Here is a 19,701-nt window from a genome sequence, read left to right as displayed (position 1 = left end):
TAAAGTTTTTTGCCCAAAAAAAATTATCTATGACATAGATGTTAACCAAACTCTGCACACTCTTTTGGTTCATCTTGAGCTTCGTCAGCATTTTCTTCTTTCACTATCGCTGCCTGCAAGTCAATAAGTTCTTCATAAGATAATTCCTTCTCTTCTTCCTCTATTAACTCCTCCATGTCTTTGGCATCAACCTCCAACTGAAGTAGCTCTGCAATCTTTACAATCTTATCTGTAACCACTTCATATGATTCATCTTTTTCAAATCCTTCAAAGCCATTTACATGCTGTGGACATATTTTATTCCATACCATCATTTAAACAACTTTTAGGAATTTCCGCCCAGGCCTTATTAATGCTTAAGATAACGTGGCAAATATCATAAGATTTCCAAAAGTCTCTTAACGTTAATATCAAATTTTTCTCACCATCTACTGACAATACATGAGCAAATGCTGTGCGTAAATAGTATGCTTTTAAATTCGAAATAACACCCTGATCCATAGACTGGATGAGTGAAGTCGTGTTTGGTGGTAGAAATATTACTCTCACGTTCGAATTGAAATCATGTAGATGCGTAGGATGTCCAGCAGCATTATCTAATAGAAGCAAAATCTTGAAAGGAACGTTGTTGTCTTTACAATATTTTTCAATCTCAGGAATGAAGCAGCATTTAAACCAATCCTCAAAGAGAGATACTGTTATCCATGCTCTCTGGTTCGACCGGAAATGCATGGGTAGGGTGGCTTTATTAATGCCCTTAAATGCACGAGTATTTCCAGAATGGTACACAAGCAGTGGTATTAATCTGTAATCTCCTGCTGCATTAGCTCCAAGCAAGAGTGTTGCCCTATCTTTTGAAGCCTTGAAACCTGGCATAGTCTTTTCCTCTTTGGCAATGTATGTGCAATCCGGCATTTTTTTACAATACAAAGCAGGCTCGTCAATGTTAAAAATTTGCTGTGTTGAATAGCTGCCTTCACCAATAATTTTTTTCCAACACATCACAAAATTTCTCTGCAGCTGCACCTCTTACTTTAACATTGTGGAAACCAGCGTGATGCCTGAACCTATTAAACCACCCATTGCTTGCCAGAAACTTGGCTTTGGGTTCGCTGTATTTATCCTTAATATCACCATAAATACTTGTTTTTGCTTGAATGGCCATTAGACTCAGGGGCACTCGCTTCTGAATCTGATTTTCCATCCACATTATTAATAGCTTTTCCATCTCCAATATAGCACCTGAATGCTGTTTTGTGATTGCTGTTGATCTTAAATGCGTTAATTCTTTAACATGTTCTTTTATATGCACACTGTCCTTTAAAATAGTATTCACTGTTGAAGCAGCAAGACCCAATTTCCATGCAATAGATGACAAATTTTGTCCTGCTTTGTACTTCTTAATAATTTTTATCTTCATTTCTAAATCAATTTTGTTGTTTCCTAGCACTGCCACCACTTGTACTTTCCATTGGTTGCTTTCCCTTCATCATTGTAATATGTAAATAGGAATGAAGAGAAGATTCTGAAAATTTGCGTTTTCTATGATTGAAGATTTCAGTAAAGGGCAAACACATAATCACCATAATAATGTAAAAACCCACTTTATTCACGAAGCTTCTCCTCTAAATTTGTTAAATTCTTAATTTTAAGGAAAGTGTATCCAAAAATTTACTTGTTACTATCAGCCTGGTAGCACATTTATCTCAACTGTTTGCTCCGTATTCTTTTACAGTGAAATTTGACATTTCATAAATGTTCATAATAGTGATTAAAATTATATTTAAATAGCATTTTCTTCATAGTTTTATTTTGATTTTGTGATAAAGTATGCTCTTTACCACCTTCAATGTTTATTTGATTCGATTCAAAACTTGAACATTATGAACTCTTATGGACAATAATGTAACTTAGGTCATTATTTTTTTAAATTTATTGTGTTGAACACCAGTTCCTATTAATTGTCCATTTATTAACTTTAATGGTTAATTCCCTTTTTTAACAATGTGTAAATTCCCTTTTTTAACAATTAAAAATGTGTTTTTTTTAAATATGTAAAAATTTCTTTTGTTTGGTTTTTTGTATAATTCTATATACAGCAGACTCAATTCACTGGGATTGGATTAACCGGGACACTTCAAGACCCCAAATTTAAAAAAAAAAAAACCCCCAACTAGAAATCATAAAATCCCCGACTTACGCAACTATGGATTTATGTAAATTTGTTTTCACTCCATTTTTTATTTTTAGGATTGTAAAATTTAAAACAACAAAAAAAATAATAATAAGCAATCAATAACAACGATCACGACATGCACAAATTGCACAGGTGAGATCGGAGTAACAAACAAAAAAATAGAAAAAAAAAAGAGAAGATTCTTACTTTTTTTTTTTTTTTATATATGACTGAAGATTGATTGCGCTAACAAGAAACGCCCAATAAAATGGAAAGTGCAAATTCTTTTTATTGTTTTTTGTTGACCTTCAAAAATGTGCTTTAGTAAAATGTGAGCTCATGCGGGTTGATAATGAGTTTTTGCCCGTGAAGTTCTTTACAGAAAATTTCATTTTGACCATTATGATGGTGCCAACTAAGAGAATAAGTGACAGCGGTACTAGTACATCTACCAACAAAAGGAAAGCAATCGATTTGGATCAGAAAATTAAACTAATAAGACTATATTTGTCAATATTATTATTGACAAATATAGTAGCAATATATTACTAGTCATCCCCGAGTTACGTAAAACTTTACGAAGTAAGAAGTCTGGAATGTATCACTTACGTATGTCGGGACTTCTGTATTTTTGGATTAACCGGGAAATCGATTATCCGGGATTTGTTTTTTACCATCTATCCCCCAGAAAATCGAGAGAGTCTACTGTATTTTGTAAATTTCCTGTATAATTACTTTTCTTGCAAAAAATTGAGTAATGCCTTTTTTTTTTTTTTTTTTTTTAAACTATTTCATGTTATCTATCTCTAAATGGTTCTTCTATTTTTAAAGAAAATCTAACTCTAAACAAAATTTCTTTTAATTGAATTCCTAATTTAACCTGAAATGGTTTCTTTCACGTTTACTTTTGTTTTTCTATCTATATGCATGTCCTCTCTCACCACAGCAAAACATGGAAGAGTTGAACTGACATTCCAAGTGCCACCATTCATCAGACACATACTATACTACTATATTAACTTAATGAAAACTTATTTAGGGATGAAATTTTTCAAGAACATATCTATTATGCTATTTTACAAAGTTTAAATTGGCATAAATTGTGAATTAAAAAACCTATTTAATCAAAAATAAAAGTTGGAATGTAAATGCACTTATCTAATATCACTGATTGCTGTACTAAAGATCTATTCTTTCATCATCAATAAATAATCTGAATGGCTAACAACTTCAGTATTAATTGCATCAGGTACCAATAACAAGATAAATATTCAAGAAAAATAAGTTTATGTTCATCTTTCAGTCTTCTATATTTCAAGGTCTAATTAATGCCTAAGATTTAAGCCCTAATTAATTCTTTCATATGAATTATTATATGTAATTAGAAATACTTTGATTTATTTCTTTCACAAATTCAGCCAATTATTTGGTGTAGGTATTTTTAACTTGAAATTCAATTTCGATAGAATTACTGCTATATAATTTCATATACAATAGAATGTCAGTTATCCGGAATAATTTGAAAGGCTGATCTTTCTTTTTTTTTTTTTTTTTCTTTTATTATTAATGGTAGTACAGTAATGCCAGTTACTGTAGTGATCACGTTTGCAAATTGAATTTTGATTCTAATAAGCAAAAGATCGAGTTTACTACCCGTTTATAACAGATTGTACAAACAAAAAGCCCAATAAACTGAAAATTGTTTTTGTTTTATGGTTGTGGTGTCTAGAATTCTGTGACCTTCAGAAATGTGCTTTTGTAAAATATCACAGACTACTGGGTTTTCTCAGAAACCACGAGTGAATTTCAGATTAGTTTAGCTCCAGATTCGGTAAGAATAATATCGGCCAGAAACTGCGATTTATTATTTTTCTCAATTTTTTACCGTAAAATGTGAACAAAAAGAAAATACATAGTTTTAACATTGCAACAAAAAACGGAAATTATTAATAGAATTAGAAAAGGTGAAAATTTAGGAAATCTCTCCAGAGAGAGTTTAATGTGGGGACTTAAACAATTTACAATATCAAGAAAAATTGCAATGCTAAAACAGAATTTGTGTTGATTATGGATAGTGAAGGAAGATCTAGCAGGAAAAAGACTATGTCGAAACCCAAAAATGACGCTTTAGAGAGTGCACTTTATTTGCGGTAAGTTTAGGTATACCAATGTCTGGTCCTATACCTGGTTAGGTATACCAATGTTTTGTAAAAAAGCAGTGGATTTTAATCGAAAATTAAGAGGTAATGAAGATTTTCACAGGTCAGCTGAAAAACTTTTAACTCCTTCATGGATTATCCCAACATCTTGTTTTTCATTTTAAAAGTTATTAATTTTGCATTAGCCAGATAAGTCCTGAGATTTCTCGGGATTCTTTTAAGCCTGGCAGCAGACGACTAGCTTTCATATATTTACTTATTGTACAGCAATGCCAGAACAGTAGCGTGTGTTCCTATGTGCCGCCAGTAAACAAAATAAAATTTGCCATCCTAAATGCTGAATACCGATAAGCATTAACCAATTAGAAAACAATACTGAAAAATATTTCGGCACCCTCTTGAACTGCAGCCCTTAAGCGACACTTACCTCGCCTATCTACTTGCAGCAGCTGTGCGTCAGAATGTAGTTAGTTCATGATTATCGCTTGTGGTGGGAGGTTACTGCTTGTGTGTTCCACTTGATTTTTTAAATTTATTTATATAATGAGTAGTGAATAGTGTTTTTCTGTTCCTTTCTTTTAGCTCAAGCACTAATTTATTAAAAAAATCTGTATAATTTGCACACTTTTTGGCATACACGAGATAACTCAGGATAGCCCAAATGGGTTAATTACTCCCATGTATTTTCTACTAAAAAAATTATAAAAAAAACACAAAAAAACTATACAATGAGTATTTGCATGATGCATACTTTTAATTTATTGTTGTTGTTGTTACGGGAGTTTAATGGCACATAAGCTACTATGGCACATAAGCTATTAATGGCACATAAGCCACATATGCATAATAGCACATATGGCTATTATGCACCCTTTTAATTTGTAAAATAAAGAAAGTCGATCTGTTATGGCACATTTTCAGGAAAAAAGTTTCAGGAAGGGGTTAAACTGAGACACGGTATACATGAACGAGATATTCAAGGCGAGAAACTTTCTGCAGACAAACGGCAGTGGTTTCCTTTAAAAGTAAGTTTGCTTCAGTTATAGCAAATTACCAGAAATAAAAAAATTATAATGTTGATGAGATAGGTTTATTATGGAAAGCATTACCCGAAAAACCCTAGCCACTAAAAGAGAAATGCCTGCACCAGGTTTTAAGATGAGAAAATAGCGAGTTACAATTGCTGTGCTTGCAAATGCTATAGGGACGCACAGATTGTCCGTGACTGTTATCAGTTTTAAAAATATTTATAATTTTCCTGTTTTGTATAAAAATCATAAAAATGCCTGGATGGATGTTTCTGTTTTCTGAGATTGGTTTATAAAGTTTTTTTTATTTAATTAATCTTAAATATTTAATTTAATCGTAAGATAAGATTAAATTTATATAATTTTATCTTATGTTTGATTGTCTGGAAAATTTGGCTATCCGGAAGAGGTCTGACATCAATTATTCCAGATAACTGACACTACTGTATCACTAAAACTGAATAATTTTTTTTTTTGTGTATATCTACAGGAATTTTTTTAACTATGTAATCATATGGCCAAATAGTTATAATTGGTTCTAGTACGGCAAATATATCACTAACATTTATTTCTGTTTATGGCACAAAAAATAAAACAAAAAAGTCCTGACAATTCTCAAGAAGGAAAAACAAATATACAAGTGTCATTGGACAACTTAAGTATTGTATGAAGTGAAAAAACTGGAGTAATTCACATAAAAACCACATTCCTTCTGCCCAAAATCAGCTAATTACAGTCAGTTGAACACAGACCTCTTTAAATGAGTGACAAGTGAGATTATCAGGTAAAAACGTTTGCTATTCCTAAGCAAAGGGTTAGGATTTTTACCAAGAAGTAAATCAAGGTCTCTGTTACTGGATTTCATATATTTGCCCATGAGTTCACCTGCAACCTACTCATCCTCTAGTAAGACATAAAACACTAGTAAAATTAAAAAGGTGACAAAAGTTTATTTTTTCTTAGGTCATCAGAGACAACTGCCGCCATCATTGAAATAATGTAATAATGGCATTTGATGTTTGTAGGAAACTGCAAGTAGCACAGAAAGCATGACTGTGAAGGAAGCAGTCAGACCCACTGATGCTACAATTGATACAATGCTATGGTATTGCAAAGGTTGGAAACTTTTAAGAAGATTCAACTGCGCAAGTTTCCAGGTGCTGGAATACATACTGGTATGGGGATCTCTGGTGCAAAACGTGAATTTCTGAAATGGAGGAGTCTGTGTATGACAAAACTAACTGATGTTATTTTGCAAAAATGAGCGCACACAGGGTGAAAGAGCAGTTTTTAAATTATTTATGCATTCTGCATTGAAATTAAATAAAAAATCCTTAAACTTCTCCATTTTTGTGATGGCTTCCATGACGACACCTTATTGAAATGATTAAACAAAATCATCTTATTATACAATTTGAGAAAGTCTCTGGTGCCACCTTTGTTGTAGTTTATGCACTTACCCTATTCTTTTTGGTAATCAAATAAATGGAAGACACTTCAATTGATGGTATTATGCTTTGCAAGTAAACTAACTGTGTGTGTATTTTTTAATTGGTTAGGGTGATATTGATTTCACCTAACTATTAATGAAATACCATCTAAATTCATGTGTCTAGTTATAATACCTGCCTTAATCTAAAATTAATTCCCGATTGTTCTATAAAATTTATAAAAGTTAAGTATTTAAACAGAAAATTATTTAACCAAGTTCCCATTAACTCTTATGGATTCAATATTGTGACAATAATTTCTGAAATACATCACAGGCTTTCTAAATTGGTCCAAAAGTGGAAAGATATTTTTTAATTTTGTCTTTTTAGTACAAGAGAAAGAAGGGCAAGAGGAACTGAAACCAACAGTCAAGACATGAGAGAAAAAATATAAATATATATTGTTCCCCCTTTACAGTTTTTTATGATAATCACATATAATGCAATGGCATGGCAAAGTATCATTTTCAAGAAAACATACTAAACTTTATTGCTAGGAGTTTGGAATGTGCTGAAATATGCAAAAGTGTAACTGACACTAAGGAAACCAAAAATTGTTAAAATTTTGATATAATAATATATAAAACTTTTATGAACAAAGTAGACCTCTGTGGAATTGAGAATTTCATCTTAAGTCTACAAAAATGCCTTTGTAAACTTGTGAGAAAGTTAATTAGCAGAATTTCCAGTTCAACTGGATGGTTATTTAGATGAGTACAAAAGCTTTTAGTTATCTTACAACTAAAGAAATGAGGTACTTTTGTATAATGTATGTAATAATGCATACTGGTTTCCATTTGCACCATAACATTACTTACGACTAACTAATTCATCCTTGTCTGAAAAATACTTCAATAATCTCCCTTTATCATCAATGAAATTTGGATATTTTTAAATAGAGTGTTAGTGATTAATCCACTCAGCCATAGGGGAACATTTTCAGTTTAAAAAAAAAAATCAATATAATTTCAGCGCAAAAAAAGCCTCTAAAAACTAATGATATATATCCTCAAATGATTTATCCCCAATAATATACTTAATTATATTTGAAATAAAACAATAACATAACAAAGAAATATAACAGAGGAATAAAACAGCTCCCTAACCAGTAAATAACAACCTATTAACAACACACAACAGTTAAAACATTTGATGAAACCAGACTTTAAAATTTCCCATTATCATGATGTAATAAAAAAACAGTAAGTACAAACTAATTTCCATTAAGAATTATTATATTACAAAACATAATGAAATAGAAAGAACAAAATAAACATGAGATCAACTACCACTGTAAATTGGAATGCATGGCATTAAATTCATATCTAAAAATCTATAAATAGCCAATGAAAGAGCTACATAAATCTCACTAACCTCAACAAATGAGATAACTGATTAAAGCTAAGGCCATTATTGGCAGATTTCTAAATATACCCCTATAACCATTGGCACAACCTCTTAAAGCAGAAATATAAAATAAATTAAAAGAACTTCAAAAATAACGTTCTGATTCACGTAAGAACCTTCCATCATAATATTACAGCAAAAGCAACAAATCCTCTTGCTCTGTTTGGCCATATAAAATTAAACGATACAGCACACTTCTCAGTTGTACTATATACTATCTAATCCCATATTTTAAATAATCTAAAATGGAATAAATTCCTTACACAAACTTGCACAGCATTAAATTCATCAAGCCAAAATAAGATTTGGTACTGTAAATAAAAAAAAAATTTAGCAGCTACTTTTCACATTTTCAAAGTGATTAGCTTTAAATATTATCAACAGACTGATGTTCAATTAAGCAGGAAATTACTACAACTGCAGTTATCGCAAAACAGTTTTTGCTATAATACCACTTTAAGAAAACTATAAAAGAGAATTACCAAACATTCTATTAAAAAACATTCATTTCTACTTTAGAGCTCAATGGCTCTAAAGGCAACAAAGCATTTATTCCAGTCAATAATATTTATATTCCAAATACTTTCCTTGAAAGTATATCCCTACAAACAAACAAACAATTTATACATGCTGCACATTATTTCCAAATAGATATATTTAAATACATACATACTAAATACATACAAATTTTATTTAGCATTTTGTTGACTGGCCAACAAGATGCTAAATAAAATTTAACACCAGATTCTTAAAGGGAATTATAAGAAATAGCTGCACACCAATTTGAAGTAAAATCTGTACATAACGTACATACTACTATGTAAGTATTCCATATTTTATGAAGTACTGGAGCAATCCTTGTTATAAGAGGGAAAAACACTGAACAGATTGTCATGCAAATGTGCTGTGCAAGTCCTCTACAGCAATATTGCTTTTGGAATATTTTTAGAGGTTTCAGGGTTTTTTTTTTTTTAGGGGGGAAAACAATAGCTTAGTACTGCAAAAAGAAAAAAACTCCCACTAAACACAATTACAGGTATTGCCAAGAAATATATTTTTCCCCCTAATTTATCGAAATGAGCACTTTCTTTTAGTTAGAAAATGGTTACAATTATTATACAACCACTAAGGAATGTCTAAACAATTCATAAACAATGACTTTTCAAACCTCTGAAGCCAAATGGAAAGACAATAAAGCATCAATATATTCCAAGTTTGAAACTTGTCATATCTACTTAAATAAATAACTGTTTATATTTGTTTTTTATTGTCCATTACCGTGCTTGGACTGACCCATCCTCCAAATATCTTTTCTAATTCTACTCCCACAGCTAAAGTCAAGTGATCATTATTTAAATTACCAACTACTTGTATACCAATAGGCAAACCATCATTAGTTAGGCCTAATGGACACTGAGTAACTGGTGAACCCAATATGCTAAAGAGAAATGGATATGAACAATTGTAAACTTTGTAAAGACTTTGATGGTGATAAGCAGCAGGTGTTGGATAGGTGGGTAAAAGGAAAACAGCATCATCACCAAGTAATTGACTGAATTTTGTCCTGAAGCATTCATATGATTCTAATAATTTTGCCCGTTTCTTGGGACCTAACCATTTTGAATGATTCGAGATTATGGCAACCAATAATACAAAAAATGTATGCTCAGAATAACCAATAATATACTTTAGTAGTTCCTTTAGTATAGAAGTTTCTTCTTTTCCATCTGTCAAAAGTAAATTGAAGGATGGATCACTGCCAGAATTAAGTTTACAACTATAAATTTCTGAAGCACTTCTCATTTCTTCAAGGAATACCTTCTGGGTTTGACATCCATATGCAGTTTTAAAATAATTCAATACCTGGAAAAAAAATATTTTCATTAAAAAAAAATTAACAGTTGTTTACTGTGTGATATAGATTTGATTTTCCCCCTATTTGCCATTTTGGTAGATTTTAATATAAAATTAATCATAATATCTATATTCAAAGACAATTATAAATGTACTAGCATGTATAGCAGATGTATTCAATGTGTTTTCTGCCCAAGAATGACTTTGTAGCATTTAAAGAAGCAAAAGAAATAATAATTTTACCTAGCAAGATAAAGCACTCTGTTGAAAGATATTAAAACAACTACCATTTGCCAAGTTCTCATTAGTGTCCTTTATATAAACTATGTATAATTGCATCATTATGGTAATCAGGTGCCATAATTTATTACATAGTATATCCATAAACTCTATTACAGAGTTTGAGGGATGAAATACCAAAACAAAATTAAATCCTAATTGCGGTTGTTGTTGTTATTTGGTTTTTAGGAGCATTAGCAACTAAGGACATATTGCTCCGGGGATATGCGGTGGTCATTCCCTGACCTTTCCGCATCCTGTATTTGGTGGTCACGGGCTTGAACCTCGGTCTAATTAAGAAGCATGTGCTACGCACTGCTGTTTCTGCCCACCAGGCTAAGGAGGCGCCCTAATTGTGGTATTTAGTATATTATGTATTAATATATTTGAATGGAGAATAAAAATACACTAAATAATTAGCAAAACAATTAATAGTAATAATTATGCTGATCTCTCTATACACTTTAATGTAGAATAGGGAAACAAAGAAAAGTGAGTAGCTATTATAGCATTGCACAAAAAGTGCAATTTCCATCCAACATTTTCAAATTGCTCCAGCAATTAGGAATTAACAGCCAATTTGTTTACCATGCCATTAAGAGATGAGTGATATGCAAGAGATTACTGTCCAGGCACAGCCAGACTTTCGGGGTGACAACTACAAAGCAAACAAGTTTGTTGAAATCCTCTCTGCAAAGAAAAGTTGAAATCCTCTCTGCAAAGATGGCTAGGGAAATAAAAATATCATTCAGAACTATACAAACATTAATTAAATGTTGGGATAATTCTCCAAAATTATTAGCATTAGCAAGGGCACATAATGCAAAAAATCAAGCTTATATAGCATCAGCCCAAAAAAAAAAACACACGCACGCACGCACGCACGCACGCACGCACGCACGCACGCACGCACGCACCCTTCTCATTTCACCTATCCACTAGCTCCAAATGTTTGTCTATTTCTGCCTTGAATCTGTTTAAGCTATCAACTTCTATAATGACAGATGGAAGTTTGTTCCAGCAATCAACCACCCACTAGCTAAAGGCAAACTTCCGCACATCTATCCGACAACTATCTTTCCTCAGTTTGAATTTATAGCCTCTCAGGTGATTATTCTGAGCAAGAGAAAGAATCCCATCAGCACTAAGCATGCTCAAACCATTCAAGGCTTTATACACCTCAATCAGATCACCTCGCATGTGCCTAGTCTCCAGACTGTAATTTGCAAAACTTAAGCCTTTCTTTGTAAGAGCAACCCTTTGTTCCATTCACTAAACTTGCTGCCTTTCTCTGTACTCGTTACAACAGCTTTACATTGTTCTTAAAATGAGGCCTCCAGACCTGTATACAAAACAAGGTGTGGCCTGACCATTGCCTTATACAAGGGAATAATCACCTCCTTATCCCTGCTAGAAAAATTCCTGTATATCGTTGACAAGACATCATGAGCTACTCTTGCAGACCATCTGCACTTCTCAGAAAACTTCATATATGCCTGCATAATTACCCCCAGGTCGTTTTCACTCTCTACCACTGTCAGTGTAGTACCACACAGTTGATAAGTTGCTCCGGGGTTATTGCTTCCTATATGTAGTACTTTACATTTGTCAATGTTAAACTTCAGTTGCCACCTCTCAGCTCATCTGCTCAACTTTTCTAGATCCTGTTGCAGCAGCATACGGTCATTAGTGTCATTAAAAACCCTTCAGACCTTCGTATTGTCTGCAAACTTGGACATTAAGCCTAATATACCATCATCAATATCATTAATGAATACAAAAAACAACAATGGACCCAACACTGAACCCTGGGGGACTCCATTAATAACATTTGTCCATGAAGAGCAGTGTCCATTGATTACCACTCTGTCTTCTCCCTCTCAACCATCCTTTTATCCATAACATCAATTTGCCTCCAATGTCACACTGCTCTAATTTGTGCAGCAGTCTTCCATGTGCAACAGTATCAAAAGCCTTTCTAAGATCCAAATATACGATATCAAAATTATTCTTTGCATCCAGTTCCTTTGTGACTACATCATAGTATCCAATCAAATTGGCCAGACAAGACTACCCCTTAAACCCATGCTGTGTCCGAGCTATAACTGAAGTCATCTATATGATCCTGCAATGCTTCTTTAATCAGTGCCTCCATTAATTTCCCTGGAATAGAAGTTAAATTAACAGGTCTGTAATTACCTGTCTTCCCCTTTGATCCTCCTCTGTGGATTGGTGTCACATTTGCACATTTCCAGTCCATGGATACCTCCACTGAGTCCAAGGAAGCTGTCATAATTATGGCTAAGGGCTTGCTTACTTCTTTTGCTGTCTCCTTTAATATAACTGGATAGATTGCATCCACCCCAGGTGCCTCTCTTATGTTTATCTTCAACAATTTCTCCTCCACTTTACTCTCAGTTATTACAAGATTATCAAGCTTACTGCCAGAGTTTAATACATCTCTGGCATTCCCTTCCCCGAATAACTCCTCATGTGTGAATGTAGATGCAAAATATTAATTTAGTTTGTTAGCTACCTGAGCAGGATCATCAACAGTTGAACCATCGATATCAAGTGGAGCAATCTGATTCATCCCTTTCCTTCTAGAATTTACATAGATAAAGAACTCTTTGCTGTGTTTCTTTGCATCCTTTGCCAAAGGTTTCTCGTAATCTACCTTTGCCTGCCTAACCTCCTTTATGACTTGGTTACAGATCAGCTTATATCTATCATAGGCTTCTGTGTCACCTCTTAATTTATATGTATCCCATACATTTTTCTTCTCTGCCACATGTCCAATTAGTTAATGTGACATCCATTTAGGCCTAAATTTTGAACAATATTTCTTAGTTGGTATGAAAAGCCTAGTAGCTTCCAAGATTATTTCTTTGAATGCTTCCCATTTTGAATTTTCTGTTGGAAACATCATCAGTTGGTCTCAGATCTGTCTCAGACCACCGTAGGCACCTTTACAAAAGAAAAAAACCCTTCCCTTTACCCCTGATGGTAGTTACCTCTTTGAGTAAATTCCACTTCAGCGCACTGTGATCACTGCCACCTAGTGGTTCCTTTATCTGCAGATTCTTAATGCATGAAGAATCGCTATTGATAATCAGATCAAGAGTATTACTCCCTCTAGTTGTCTCCCGAACATGCTGCTGTAGAAAACAATCATCCAATAAATCCACAAAAGCGTTGCTAGTGTGTGTGTGACCAACCCACAAATTCCATTCCAGTCAATCTCTGGGGAATTAAAATCCCCATTATAAGACACTCTGATTTGCTGGCCCACTCTATTTCTCTGCACAATTGCTCATTATACTCATCAGATTCATTAGGCCTATAACACACACCTACTCTCATTTTTCCTTTCCCAGTGCTTATGTCACACCAAACAGACTCAACACTGCATTGTCCACCAACATCAATTGGATGCAGTTCCTTAGAATTTGTGTTTCTTAACTAACAGCATAACCCCTCCTTCCTTCCTTCCTGTCCTGTCTATCCTCTCTGTACACATTTTACTCCCCAAATTCCAATTCTGCACTGCTTATGTCTGTGTGACACCACGTCTCTGATATTCCAACAATATCTATCTTGGATGTCTTGATTAGCACTTCCAGCTCATCAAATTTATTAACTATACTCCTAGCATCGGTGTACATGCAAGCATACATGCACCTGTTTCTACTGTTAGTTACCCTAACACAGCACATGTATTTACTTGTTCCACTATGACTCCCATCAGTCCTGGAAATCCCCATTGTCTTGCTTTCCAGGCTGCTGCTCAATTGCATTTCAATAGAAGCAGTGTAAGAATCACTTTCACCTCTGCCTGCGGCTACTGTTAATCTATTAGGCCATGTATCCCCCCAAGCTAGCAGTTTTCCGACCCACCTAACTCTGCCTTGATAGCATCAGTAAATATTCTTGCACCCTTTCTATTTAAGTGTATCCCATCCCTGTAGAAGCAGTCTCTCCTGTTAACAAGCAAAGACCAGGCTGAGAAAAATTCTACCCCTTGAGTCTTGCACAATCTCTCCAGGGCTGAATTGATCAACAAGGCTCTCATCATATACTCCCTCCTATCATGTCTGGGCAGAATTGCAAACACTTTCAAATTCAACCCTAACTCAAGGCTTTTTTTCAACATTGACCTGTACTTGTTAAGTAATTGCACTGGTCTCCTACTCTTAATATCAATAGTGCCAACGTTTACAACAATATCACCCTTTGTGCCCTGAAAAGATGATATCTGCTCTACGTCATCAACCTTTGTTCCTGGCAGACACGAGGATATGACCAAAATTGTTATTACAGCGGTACACAAAATGCAGATACAGAACAATCCTTTCGAACAATAAAAAAATAAAAATAAAAAAAAAAATTTAACCATCAAAATGATAAAAAATGTCCATTAGAGAATAAACTGGAACTTGCTGTACATAAAGTTTGTCTGGCAGGTGTCAGAGAGGCTGTAAGTGTTATGCATAAGATCGGAAAGGGGAGAGGATTATCATATCCGGAATCAGTGATGGGGAGCTATGAAGGTGTCATATAAGACGAGAGAAGCCTCTTTAACGAAACAACATTCTAATGGAGCTGTTGATATTTCAACAGGATTCGGTGCTGCTAATAAGGCCAAGCCATCATAAGCATAGCTTTTGAGCCATATTGTGAAATCAACGCAGCTTCACAGAGGAGTCTAATCTGAACCACTGGAATAGAGTGTTGGACAGAGCTGGTACTCATGGCATGCTATAAAAGACAATCGACATATTGACAATTTCAATTGATAAAAATCCATATTTCATTGGAAAATGTGTACTGTGATAGATGAGAGGCTTACCAAATTGGACTCTGTAAAGGTTACAGGTTTGCTATTTTAAATAACACTATGAATTTGTTTTCTAATAAATAAACAATTCTATAAATAATAGTTTTCTACTTATTTTATGATAGTTATTGCAAAATAAAAAATTTTTTATAGCAATCCCAAACATAAAACTATTAGAACCTATAGTACTTGAGTACTGTGCATGGAAGGCTAAGAAGACAAAAGATACTCGTTGACATTGGACTTGAATCTGTATACTGTAATTTTTGGAAAATAAATAATGAAAAAGGTTGTTCCAAAAAACAGGAGTTGAACAGTGAATGGATGTTGACTAGTTGAGGTATGTGTTCGGAATGGTTTGAAAGGGGGGGAATGGAATTATAGGTACCAATTCTGAAGAGCAGTGCCCATGGAAATATCTACAGAAAAGGCATGCAGAAGAATTGAATACCTGTGCAAGGAAGAGTTGAGAGGGTTTATAAAAAGCTGGTCTTAATAACCTGGACTGCTTTCATTTGGATGGAGAAGAGTTAAAGATCAGTTTTGGGGACATTTTTGGGAACACTATCATATGGTAGGATGGATTTGGGATTTACAGAGTTGGTAGAAGAAAAGAAATACCATGAATGAAAAAGAAACCAAGTCCAATACTAGCTTTTTTGATGTAGAGGAAGCAATATTTATGATATGCCAAGGAAGGTTACAAATTGAGACTATCCCCAATAATAAATAAATTAAATTAATTTTCTGTTTATACTCCGGGACGACCAAATGATCAGAGGAGTTCACAAGATAGACAGAACACAAGAAACAGCAATGCTCATTAGTACTACTGAAAGCAGTACTGTAGATTTGATAAAATACATCAAATATTTAATGTAAACTCTTTGGATGTTTATGTTATAACTCTGCTAGGAAATCCATTAGTAATTCACATAACTAACTTTTTAGCACTATGCCTTCAATAAGTTTTAAACATAACAATGTCCTTTATATACCAAAACAAAACATTAAAAGTCACCCATACAAACATGATATCACATACTTTTTTCATGGCTTCCTTTAGTTCTGGATGCACTGAATTTGCAAAAGCGTATCCATCATTCTCTTCCATGTAATATATTTTCAAATCTTTTAAGTTGACCTATTATCAAAAAAAAAAAAAAACATTAATTTTCATTCATATACATTTAAAACTAGTAATTTAGCAAATGTAGAATTAAAATAAAAATAAATATATTTTGAAATATTAACTTCATTTGTTTAGCATGCAGTGTAAACAAATGACTTCCAAAATGGAATCTTGCCAGAGTGATCCTAAGAAATGATATATACTGTAGTTTGTGAATTATAAGAATTAGCAATTGATACCATCAGTCACTTTCAGAATTCACCCACTGACTTAGCTTTGATGGGCAGTGACAACTGCTCACCAAGACTTTTTCTGCCGTGATTTTTCCAATAATTATATCACCAGAAAGAACAAAATATTTCAAAATTTCTACTCATTGGCAGTTTATTTTTTAATATTTAATGAAAGTAAAGTTAAAAAATAAACCCATTATATCTCAGACAGTCAATACAGTGAGACAATTTCAAATAAAAAAATAATAATAAATAATAATTTCAAATTATTTCAAACTGACAATGTAAAAAAGTAAATACAATACAGGATTGTTAAAATTAAAGTATCCCTATGTAGAGGGTGCTAGAGTGCGTTCTAAGGCTCGTACCGAAGAGAAATTTGGACAACAGGTACAATAAAGAATGTGCTCGCCATTTAATGGGGAAAAAAAAAAAAAAAAAAATTGGTCACTATATGGTGCTGTGGCAATACAAATCACTTGAACAGCACTACAATTGTTCAATGTGTCCTCCATTTTGGTCAACAACAGTTTCCATTCGAAGAACAGCATTTTCTACAGCAGAACATAGCATGTCAACTGGAATTGCCAGCACATGACCTTCAGATCTACCAGAGTTTGACATCCTTCCTGATACACCTGGTACTTCAAAAAACCTCACAACCAGAAGTTGTATGGGGTGAGGTTCGGTGATCAGGGTGGCCAAGATGTCTGGAAACAATGGCTGATGATCCGTTCGTCTGTAAAGTGTTGCCTCAGCAATCTTTGGACACAACGGTGGGTATGGGGTGGCACACCATCTTGCATGAATATGGTATCCTGAAGGCACCCATGTTGTTGCAGCCCTGGTATTGCGAAATTTGTCAACATTTCATAATATCGCTGTCCAGTGACGGAACAGATGTGGGGTCCAGTCAGTGTTACCTATTCAAAAAAATATGGCCCAGTCATGAATATCACCATAAATCCACACCACACTGTCACTTTTGGAGAATGTAATGGGACCTCTTGAATAACTCAAGGGTTTTCTGTTGCCCAAATGAGACAGTTGTGCATTAATAATATTATTATTATTAGCCATATGGTACATGGAAGCCTGAGGCTTATGCTGCACCAGCCAAAAAAAAAAAAAAAAAAAATTCCCGAGTTACCCCCTGTGTGTGTGTGTGTGAGTGAGAGTGAGAGAGAGAGAAGTAGAAGGCATCACCAAGAAAGAGAAGAATGATGATATCCAGCTCAGGACCCTGGGTTTGCCAAGCCCATACTCACCAGATGTGAGCCCTGGGGTTAATATTCACTTGTCCATTTAAGCAGAAGTAGGCTTCATCACTCCAAAGGATGTTCCATTGCTAAGTGATATCCACTGTCATTTGCACCAGAAACTGAAGTGCGTATGTGAAATGAATATCTGCATCACCATGCTTTAGCTGCTGTAGCATGTGCATCTTGTAAGGATAGTACCGCAACACCCGACGTATTACTAGCCTTACAGTGGAATACGGCATGTCCACTTCACGAGAAATAGCTGGCACACTTGCACTACCACATGGAGATTGACTTGACAAATCAAGTCAATCTCCCATAGCCACATCTTCAATGCGAGAGGAGTCCATTCGTTTTCGACCTCTACCTGGTTGAACACCAAGATACCCTGTCGCTTCAAATTTCGCAATCATTTTGCAGACAGCACAAACAGTCATAGGTCCACACATTATGCGCTTCTGATGCCAGAATTCTCTGATAGCCGCACTGTTGCAGTTTTGATAGTACAACTTCAGTAATAGCATCTTTTCCTGCAATGTTGTTGGCATTACTGCTGTAGTACAGGCAAACATCTATTGTATGATTTTGAAGAGACTGCTTTGCTTTTATACAGGCAAACATCTATTGTATGATTTTGAAGAGACTGCTTTGCTTTTATACAGTACAGTAGAGCTGAGTAGTGCCACTGTGGCAATAACTTATGATAATGCAAACAACATAAGTTATTTGCATAATTGCAACTAAGATAGTTATGTGCCATACAGTGATAAATTTTGTAACTAATTTTTTTTTTCCCAATAAATGCTGAGTACATTCTTTATTGTACCTGTTGTCCAAATTTCTCTTCAGTATGAGCCTTAGAACTTGCTCCAGAGCCCTCTACATAGGGATACTTTAATTTTAACAACCCTGAATACAGTGACCTTGGCAGTATCTCTTGCATACAGTACTTTGGCTCTCTGGTCACAGCCAAAAGAGGACAGATAGCAAGGTTATACTTCTTTTGGAATGACCAGCAGCCTGGAAAACAAGATGCATGATATTTCAGAGACTGCTGGGAGTCATTGCGGTACAAGTAAACACACCTAACTCATGGGTTGTGTTAGGGTAGCTAAGAATAGGAACAGGTTCATGTATACTTGTGTGTACACCAATGCTAGGAGTTTGGTAAATAAATTTGATGAATTTGAGGTATTGCTCAAAACATCAAAGGCAGATATTCTTGGGATAGCAGAAACGTGGTGCCACACAGATATAAGGAATGCAGAACTGGAATTTGGGGCGTACAATGTGTACAGAAAGGATAGACAGGATAGGAAGGTAGGAAGGGTTATGCTATTAGTTAAGAAACACAAAATCCAAGGAAGTGAAGCCAGTCGACATCGCTGGACAGTACAGTGTCGAGTCAGTTTGGTGTGACATAAGCATTGGGAGATCAAAATTGAAAGTAAGGGTGTGCTATAGGCCTAATGACTCTGATGAGTATAATAAGAAACTGTACAGGGAAATAGAGTGGGCCAGTAAATCAGAGTCTTATAATGGGGGATTTTAATTTCCCAGATATTGACTGGAATTTGTGGGTTGGTCACTCACACACTAGCAAGGCTTTTGTGGATTTATTGGACGATTGTTTTCTACATCACCATGTTCGTGAGGCAACTAGAGGGATTAATACTCATGATCTGATTATCAGTAGTGATTCTTCATGAATTAAGAATCTGCAGATAAAGGAACCACTAGGTGGAAGTGATCACAGTGTGCTGAAGAGGGATTTACTCTAAGAGGTAACTACCATCAGGGGTAAAGGGAAGGGTTTTTGCTTTCGTAAAGGCGACTACGATGGT

At 34.5% G+C, this 19,701-nt stretch overlaps 1 protein-coding gene across 1 annotated transcript in view; it reads right to left on the bottom strand.

Moving 5' to 3' along the window:
* Positions 1–9,511: 9,511 nt before the first annotated feature.
* The window catches only part of LOC150081275 (fatty-acid amide hydrolase 2-like), a 65,804-nt gene continuing 55,614 nt past the window's right edge, over positions 9,512–19,701 (bottom strand). The window contains exons 6-7 of the mRNA XM_090379480.1: positions 16,276–16,374; positions 9,512–10,123 (exon numbers count right to left, since the gene is read on the bottom strand). Of these exons, the coding sequence (XP_090235606.1) occupies positions 9,512–10,123; positions 16,276–16,374 (711 nt within the window). The remainder of the gene's footprint in view (positions 10,124–16,275; positions 16,375–19,701) is intronic.

Source organism: Mastigoproctus giganteus, chromosome 8, assembly GCF_048544385.1.
Source record: "Mastigoproctus giganteus isolate SK-2022 chromosome 8, ASM4854438v1, whole genome shotgun sequence".
In the NCBI taxonomy this organism is placed as follows: Eukaryota; Metazoa; Arthropoda; class Arachnida; order Uropygi; family Thelyphonidae; genus Mastigoproctus; species Mastigoproctus giganteus.
This window is presented reverse-complemented; position numbering and strand designations above follow the sequence as displayed.